General features: G+C 36.7%; 1 protein-coding gene across 2 annotated transcripts; it reads right to left on the bottom strand.

The window, feature by feature from the left end:
* Positions 1 to 2,648: 2,648 nt before the first annotated feature.
* rhebl1 (Ras homolog, mTORC1 binding like 1) lies at positions 2,649 to 8,682 on the bottom strand. 2 transcript variants are annotated; one of them, XM_027005018.3, is made up of 8 exons: positions 8,264 to 8,682; positions 7,704 to 7,775; positions 7,425 to 7,492; positions 6,182 to 6,264; positions 5,995 to 6,051; positions 5,869 to 5,916; positions 5,695 to 5,776; positions 2,649 to 5,485 (listed from the first exon to the last, which is right to left on the bottom strand). In XM_027005018.3, the coding sequence occupies exons 1-8, from the start codon at positions 8,313 to 8,315 to the stop codon at positions 5,393 to 5,395; spliced, it is 555 nt and encodes a 184-aa protein (XP_026860819.1). In that variant the 5' UTR covers positions 8,316 to 8,682; the 3' UTR covers positions 2,649 to 5,392. The 2 variants fall into 2 exon arrangements, with proteins under 2 accessions (XP_026860819.1, XP_081574413.1); XM_081718287.1 differs by lacking the exon at positions 5,995 to 6,051.
* Positions 8,683 to 9,318: the final 636 nt, after the last annotated feature.

The raw sequence follows: 9,318 nt of genomic DNA, 5'->3' as shown, positions 1-9,318 counted from the left end.
TCTGCGCGAGAAACAAAGTTGCCAGATGCCTCGAACAAATTCCCCTCAGATGCATATTAGAAACATTTCGTTCATTACACTAGACTCGGATTTTTTTTTTTTTTTAGATCAGTTGAATTATCCACTCTTATCTGCTTACACAATTATCATAAATGCTTCCTTATTTAACAGTGTTTCTATACACTGCAAATAATTGTGAACTAAGAATTAAAAAGTGGGACTAAACAATTAATCCACCGTGAAATAAATGTTCTTAGCACCCATTGGCAATACACATGCAACTACAAACTGATATACTGTAACTGGACCTCTAGGCTATTAAAATTGATTAAATTAGACTGCAGTTCATACCACAGTAACTAAACATTCATAGTCAAATATGACTATGAATATTTGACTATTTGAGTATTTGAATATTTGAATATTTAACACAGTGTTGTTGCTGTACATGGTCTGATATAAGCAATTCTTGATTATGATTATGAAATATGCTTCATTAGTGCGTTGATGTTGACATCAACAATATTCAAATTGTGCAAGTTATGATGCTCCTTTAGTTTCAGTTGCTAAATGTATAAGATTAAATAAGTTATCTTTCCTGAAACTAATAAAGAGCTCCTTAATTGACATGATTTTTTTTTACTTTGACTATCTAATGTTTAGAGTAAGCGCTTCAACCTGGAGACATGACTGCTGAGCTCTTTTGGAATCCAAGCTAATGTTTTTTTTGTTTGTTATTTTTTTGAAGGGACGATTTTTGTTTTTACTCTATACTCCAGCACACGGAACTTTTAAAGATATTGGCCTTTTCATATTGGATCCACCAATTTCATTATGACCTTTCTGTTCTTGACTAGTAACGTGGTTCATACAGTATAGGGTCATTTTGGAGCATACTTTCTCACTTTATGGTGGTTTTGGTATGCTTGGCTAACAGCTAGCCTGCAGCAAACACCACTTTTGTTTCAAATGTGTTTGCGTTTTGACAACAGCTGAGCTCTTTTGAAATCCAAGTTTTTGTTTTGTTTTGTTTTTTTGAAGGGATACTCACTTTAAGTTTCAAGTTTGGTTTATTCGTCACATACACTTTATGAACCACACTGAACTGTTTTAAGGTCACTGGTGGATTCTCTCATCTTAATGGTGTACCACTTACTAATATTTGGCTGTGATCCCAATTACTTATCATTTGACACAGTGCGTGGCATTCGGGACTGACACTTCTTTGATCCCCAGTTGACAAATTCAAATGCTGAACTTAGAAGCAGCTCTTCTGTGGCTCACCTGGTAAAGCAGTTAGATGCAAGGTGCTAGCAACATAGACATATACATAGACATAGAAATATGCAACATAGATGTTATGGCTTTGGTTCCCAGGGAAGACGTACTGTTATACTGGTAAGTAAGTCAGTCTGGATAAGAGTGTCTGTTGTAAATGTATATATTGTTAGCTCTCTTAATGTAACTGCACACAGCACACAACATCTGCAGTGCAATTGTCCAATTAGTTTTGTCCCCATAAAATGTGAAGATTACGTTGTAAATGACTTATTCATTAGGATTAATCTGGTTTTTACATGCATACAAATTAAAGCTGACAGTCTATACTTTAATTTAAGTCATTGTTTAATCTTAGGTTCAATGTGCTGGAGTACAGAGCTAAACCTGACCAAAACTTATGTATTCAAAAATTCACGGTCCACACAAAAGATCAAGTTAAAAAACTAATTAAATAAAGGATATTCCAGTTTTGTTCTCTTACCGTTATCCACATAATACAAAAAACAAGCAAGGAAATGAATAGTGGCCTGCAGTTTTACTAGCAGCATAATAAAAAGCCAGAAAGGTGTTTCACTTTACACTGAAAATGTTGGTTCACATTTTAGTGAAGTAACACGTGCTTTTTTTTTTTTTTTTTTTTTTTTTTTTTTTTTTTAAAGTCATCCATGACTTCCTCTCTTACGAGGTAATAATTTGAGGTGACCAACAATAGGGAAGCTCAAAGAACACTTAGATAATAGTAGTCAGTAAATACCCACCAGCACTACTATGCAATTTTTAAAACTGGAGAGATGTTCCTTTCTGGAATAAGTTACAATTGTGTAGCAGCTAACCATCTCCTATACAAATGATGGGGTGCCCTAGACATCCCTAAAAAGATAAGATTCAGGGTATCCACACAACATGGCAACCCTGGTGAAGGTATATATTGAATAGCGACATTAACAGCCAGCCCGTTGTATTTGTATTACTAAGGTAAATAATGCCTGTTAAGCAATGGACTCTGCAACAGAGTGTGTTTGTGTGGATTCTGCACTTACAATAGGTAACCTGTTTTTGGAAGGAAAACTGACCTATACACTGCATCAGCACAATACCGTAATAAAGTTATTTCCTCAGGAAATTAAAGGAACCCACTGTACATGTACCCAACATGTACTATCTGTTGCTTTGTAAGAAACTACAGGTGCTGGATGTTAGACTTACACCAAAGCCATGTCCCAGTACCTAGAAATTCAGTTAAATACCCGAGATCAAACAAAACAGACACTGGGCAAGGAAAGACCATAAAGGGGATACATTTGCTCACATAAATGAATGGTTTCTGCATAAGATCACGGTCACCAAAGAACACCAGGTAAACAGGATGGAAAGGAGTATTGTTTATTTGTATTTACAAAACTGTTTACAGCATGATTTTCTGCATGAACTGTAACCCCCCACAGCACAGGTATGGGTGTTTTTGGTGCATTACAATAGATTCACCATGAATACAAACTGACAAAGGAGAAAAAAACCCTGAAAGAGGACCTGAAACTTAGAACAATTAGGGGATGTCAATTCTTATGTCCAAAAAGGGATTTTGGCAGCCTGAAACAACAGACCAGATATTGGGGATTTATTTATGTTTATTGTCTCCCCTTATATGTTTTACCAATGTAAATTATGGGGATGTATATTTTGTGCCAAGAAACTCTGCCCTTCCTCATGCAGAAGCATGTTGACCAACAGAAATAATTATCCATTTCATATCAAGCGATGCCAAAAGTGGAAACATGATTGTTTTCAAATGAACCTGTGAGAACGTATATATTTTATTATCTAACAATTTCATAATGAGATCCAGACAATGTGGTCTATGTAGCATGCTGTAATAGCAAAACAAGGGAAGTTATTAACCAGGTTACTCTGTAGGGTGGGGAAGGGAAAAAAAAAAAAAAAAAAAAAAAAAAAAAATTTACACGGAAATCTGAACACCACCCCACGTGTCTTCCTCTTTAATCAATCAATGAAGTTTTTGTACTCTCTCGCATTGAACGAGAGAGCAGTCTTCCCGAGATTTCACAGCGCAGGAAGAGGACAGGAAGATAACAGTTTAGATAAGGGTATAGAACAGGAGGTGGTTCAAGGTAAGGCACTTAACAGCATTACCAGATTCTATTATGGTATCAGAATTTATTAGGCTTTGGTATCCACTACCCGAAACCAGGAAAAATTAAGTGTGGCTGATGCTTTGGGTTTAGAGAAATACCACATGCTAATTTCCAGGAAGCAAAATCAAACCAATCAGGTGTAAACTATGCCACAAACCACCTGAAATGCATTATACTTCTATTTTTAGCAGTTTACAGTTTTGCAGAGTGTCTTAGCTTGCAGAGGAAATATGACCTTCATACTGGTAATGCATTTTCAAACAACCATCTTTTCACTTCTAGTATACAGAGGAAGTGTAAAACAAGCAAACAACCCAACACACCACCAAATTATTTAAAGGAGCATTACGTACTAAATCTTAAGACAATATGTGATTGCATAATATGGATGTTTTGACCAGCATTCTCTAAAGCTCCATGTATCTAGAAGACAATCTAGAAATGGAATTACCAGTAATGTGACACTGCAGTTTGGGATGGAGAAGTGAAAGACAGGAATTACACTAGAAAGTCCTAATCATTGTTCGTCTGGTTTATTGACTTTCGCATCTCCTGACCCCAAACTACTTTGTCTCACGACTTCATTGGTAGCTCTTGTTTCAGCTCCTGTTGGCCAACCATCTTTAAAATACATTTATGACTTCAAATAAAATCTTTAAACTGATCAACACCCAGCCTGATGGAGTTACTTTAGTTAAAATTACTTTTAAAGATGTTTATTTAATATGAGATTGTTAATATGCACTTGCCAATTAGCTAAATTCACAAAGTAACCAAACTGAAATTAAAACAGATTAAGAGCACACTAATCCTGAAGAATTCATTACACTGGGGAACTTGAGGTTCTTGTTTATTCAAAAGTCAGTTTATGGTGGAATCTAGCTTCCATAGACTTTTGAAGCAAGTATCTGTTTCGCAGAACGTTTCTGCATTATTTCTTAGTACAATTTCCACAAATATGACACACATCAATTGCAGCAGGATGAAGTACTTAACTTGGAAAAACTGGCGTTTGAAAAAGGAACCAAAAAGATAAACTAACAGAATAAAGGCCAAGCATACACTGACTGCGACAATACATCTTTAGTAAATCATATGCCCTTGAAAAGTTAGGATGAAAGATTCTGTCAAGTGAAAAAAAAAAAAAATATATATATATAAAATTGAGAATAAAAATAATGAATTCAGCACAGGAACAGAGTGAACCATCTGAAACACAGTCAAAAAGTTGTTTTGTTGCCACAGCAACTACTGTAAAAGGCAACTGAGGTGCATATACATTCCAGCTACAGGTGGCACTGAAAAAAAAAAAACAAACCCCAAACAACAAAACAAACAAACAAACACATGCCACCTGCTATACTAATAGATGTGGGATTGCTCAACTCGCCATGTACTTAAAGTGGGGTTTTAGGTGAGGCAAGGTGCTTATACTGCACAAACCAAAAGTAACATCTGCCCACATTACCACTGTATGTAAACACTCCTATGCATGTATACATAAAGCACGTTTCAACACCTTTCATTCATTGCCGCAAACTGTGTCAGGCATTTTAGCCAACAGTAGTTGGCTGCATCAGTTTAATCACCATTTACCAGTTTATTAAGTCTAAATTAAGAGGCATTGCTTTAATAAAATCTTGGTGGCTCCAGAATCCCCATTTTAGCAAAATTGTGCTTTGAATGGACCTTTAAGCATTTTAACTGCAAACAGTCAGTAGTGTAATTAAGGCTACAGTAGATACTTTTGGTTTTTTTTCTCCCTTTTGTTTTGGACAACTCCTCACTTACTGTGTTTTTCTTCATTTCATACAAGAACCGTCCCATTTGCTGTGAGGAAGTGGGTGGGATTTGGGACCTGTAGCCCCACCATACTGTGGCATGCTGGCTGGAGAAGTCATCTCCCCTTACTGTGGCCAGGGAGCATTCACCGTATGTCTTTGAAAGGGAGTCAGCACCTACATCACCAAGCATTTCTTCTCCTCTGATTGGGCATTTCCATCTGCTTTCTCCATTTCCAGAATAATCCGCTTAAAAACCTCTACAGCCGTCTGTGACACAAGTGCATATAACTGTTACATTATATAATTGTGACTGTGTGCAATAATATATTGTATGTTACTGCTGATTGCCTCCTTTGCAAAGTCAATTTGTACATTTCAAATGTATTTGAACACAATTATCCTGTGATAAGATACCCTTTTCTTTCATTAAAAATAGCATTTAATAAAAATAATACATTAACAAGTTAAAACACTACCTGGTTTTCTTTAGCAGACGATTCCATAAAGGCAGCACCCCAAGAATCAGCTAACTTCTTGCCTTCTTCTGGTTTAATCACCCTGAAGCAGAAATTAAAGTTGTAAGACTGGATGAAACATTCTTCTCATGTTCAAGCCTTGAACATGAGGTTGATCAGCCTCTTCATGTTTACCTTTCCATGTGAAGATCTTTTTTGTTTCCAACCAGAACAGTAGGCACCCTGGAAAAACAAACAATATTTCATAACCACATTTTGTTTCACACATTTAACACACGTTAAGCGCAAACACATACTTACTGTATCTTTCCAACCATGTCAAGCAGCTTGTCATGAAGAATTTGAATCACTTCAAAGCTGACATCAAAAGTGAAAGTTACATGTGTGAGGAAAAACCAAGATATAATAAACTCCATGTTTATGGTGACCATACTACATGATTTACTACAGGAGACATCATCTGAACTAAAGCAAGCAGAGCACTAACCTTTTCATTGAAGTGACAGAGTATACCAGAACATAACCATGAATGTCCATTGAGTGAGACTGTGGGAAAATGGAATACTCATCCTGAAAGAGACAAAAAGACAATCAATACAGGGCCTTTCTAGCAATACTGCCACATACTCATATATACAGTAACAAGCAGGCTTGTAACATCTGACTAGCAACAAACACCTGGCCACCAGCTGAAATCATATGTTGATACAGGTGAGAGACTTGGCTTGTACACAAGACATTTCTCTTGCTGCATTGTTAGTTTGCTACTTTACGATGCATAGCATAACGCCTCAAGACCAGACTAAACCTACGCCTACTGTACTGATACTAATTCCGACAAATCTTCCCAATCTGAAATAAATTTCAAGGTCAGTAGCTCTATCGCAAGGGATTGACAGCACAGACATCCACCAATATCAAATGTTTTATATTTATGGTTCAAACTGTTTACGGATCCTACAATGCAATGTTAGCAAAACAATTTAATGAGTAATACTGGCAGTAGACAATGCGAGCACTGGAAGAATAAAATAAAAATGACAAGGAGATAGACAGGCACAAGTCAAGTGGAACACAAAGATGAGCTACTACTATTCTGGCAAATGTATGAGTGTCTCTATAACGTCTTCTGTAAGAATGATCAGTCTGTCTTCCCCCCCCCCCTTTTTTTATGCATCCTGTATGTGCATGTAAATGCACAAACAAGGTCTGCAAGATCCAACACTTTTACCTCCATCTTTGGTTTTGCTATGCAATAACAGTATTCCACAGATTCTCTCAAGATTTGTGATTCCATGGATATTCTTAGCTGTAATGAAATTTGTTGTGTGCGTGATACTGGTTCTTTGCCTGATCTGAGTCCGTGCGCACTTATGAAAGACATTAACTGCAAGATACTCTGTTTTTACAATCTGTTAGGATTTTAAAAAACATGTAGTGTATGCCCAGACTAAGCCACAAGTATGCCCAGCAGCACAAGTATGCCCAGAGACCATGCTGACTAATATAGCAATCAGGAGTGTGGGTATTGTTCTAGCAAGGCTTATGAAATGTGACGTGATGGTGCACAGTAAGATCTGTTTATTTCACATATGAACCATTTATATATTGGTTACACAGCAATGGGAAATTTTCTTTAGAAATGTAGGCATTTGCTGAAATGACAATATTCTTTATATTTTTCTTGGTACAGTACAGTACACCCCCACCCCACCAATTTTTTTTTTTACCTGTCCAGCAGTGTCAACCAGTTGAAGATTAAAGTCTTGTCCATTCACAGACACCATTTTATTAAACGCTATAATGGCAGAAATAGGAACTGGTTAATATAACGCATGTGAAAGGCTGTATGATTCATTGTTGCCCTTGTTAACGTTGAGTTAGAAATGAGCTTTTAAAAAAGTCAAAAGGTCTGAGAACCTAAGAAATCTACATTATATCACAACATCCAGACAAACAATACAAGATACAAATATTTCTGCATATAACTTCCCTTTAAAGCAACTTACTATTTTCGATTGTAGGGTCGTAGGAGTCTACAAACTGTCCTTCGACGAACTGAATCGTTAGAGATGATTTTCCTTTTTAAGGGGTCAAAAGGTGAAAGTTAAATATCATCACTGATTATAAGTTTAAAAAGTTTTATAGCAACTAGTCGTTCAAGGGCAATTGTGTCCAATTAAAGCTTACAATAATGCGCATCAAGCGCTATCCAATACCACATGTGACTGGCATTGCTATGCGGAATCGGCATGTTTCGTATGGGCGCGAGTGTTTGACTAGGCAGTTGAGTAGTAACGTTAGCTAGCCGGCTAGCTAACTTTAGATGGGTTGGAAAGTTCATTTCAATCGAAAGACTGTGTATATTCAATACACATTTGTCACTATTCATTAGTTACCACTGCCAATGTTTTAGCCTCTGACTAATCTAGGTAATAATTACACACGTTTTTAAGAGTGTAAGGACGGCAATTTAGCTAGCTAGTGCTAAGTCACCATTATTAGCTTGCTAATTTCCTAGCTACAAAAGCAGGCCATTGGCCAAGTTAACAATTGTAAACCAACTTACCCACTGATCGGTATCCCAACACAGCAATCTTCCTATATTTTGGTTGAGGCATTCTTTGAAAAAAAAACTGTTAAACGCTTAAATCAAATATGTGAAAGTAAAATATACAAATAGATAGCCACACTTTATCAGCACGTACGTATCTCGTCACATGACAACAACAAAACTTTTCCAAGCTCTTCGTGCAAGCTCGTGGGCCTCGAGCCTCAACTTTGATTTTAGCGAATGGTCTCGCGTGTCTTAAAATGACCAAAAAAACGACACCTACGTTTACTCTCGCGTTTAATATAACTATCTAAATCAATTGTCGGTATTACATTAATTTAATACTTATTACTAAAATAAAAAGAGATAACCGAAAAAGGCTTATTCACTGCCGAGGCGCCTTCGAGCCACTGTCGGAAATAAATTTTGTTGCAAGCTAGTAGCTGTCGTAAAGTGATTTCGTCACACGTAGCCTTCCCCTCATATATTTTTCGCTTTGGGGGTGGGGAAATGTGGAGGACGAGCCTTTCTCTGTTTACGTCCTTTGTTTAATGGTCAGTAATTCTGAAGGCTTTATGAATAAACCTGGATTAGCAAATTAAGCCTATTTCAGGAACAAAAGCGCACATCACCACTCCCTTTTAAAACTGATTAAGTATCTGATGAAGTACTGATGAAATCAACTTGATCAAAGCGTCTGAAACACTGGATTTTGTCCTCTTTAGCAGTCCTCAAAACGGTTCCTCCTCCAAGGCTTTTCTCTCTGTATCATCTTTTTTTTTTTTTTCAGTCAATGATAGCTCCCTGAAGATATTCAAATGATGACACCAGAATAGTATGCACTCAGTACAAGATGACATCTCACTTAAGATGACTCAACTTAATCAAAACCCAAGAGAAATAATCACAGAGAAGAGACTCCCTTCAACTAAAAAACACCACAACAGAATGTTTTTAGTTTCTTGGCACAGTCATTAACAAGTTTCCTAAGTGGAACACACATACACACATCATCATCATGCAAGACACATCATAATCGCTACTTTCTCAGGCTGGTTTATAAAAAAAAA

Source organism: Electrophorus electricus, chromosome 7 (genome assembly GCF_041902795.1).
Source record: "Electrophorus electricus isolate QZ-2024a chromosome 7, ASM4190279v1, whole genome shotgun sequence".
NCBI classification, from domain to species: domain Eukaryota; kingdom Metazoa; phylum Chordata; class Actinopteri; order Gymnotiformes; family Gymnotidae; genus Electrophorus; species Electrophorus electricus.
This window is presented reverse-complemented; position numbering and strand designations above follow the sequence as displayed.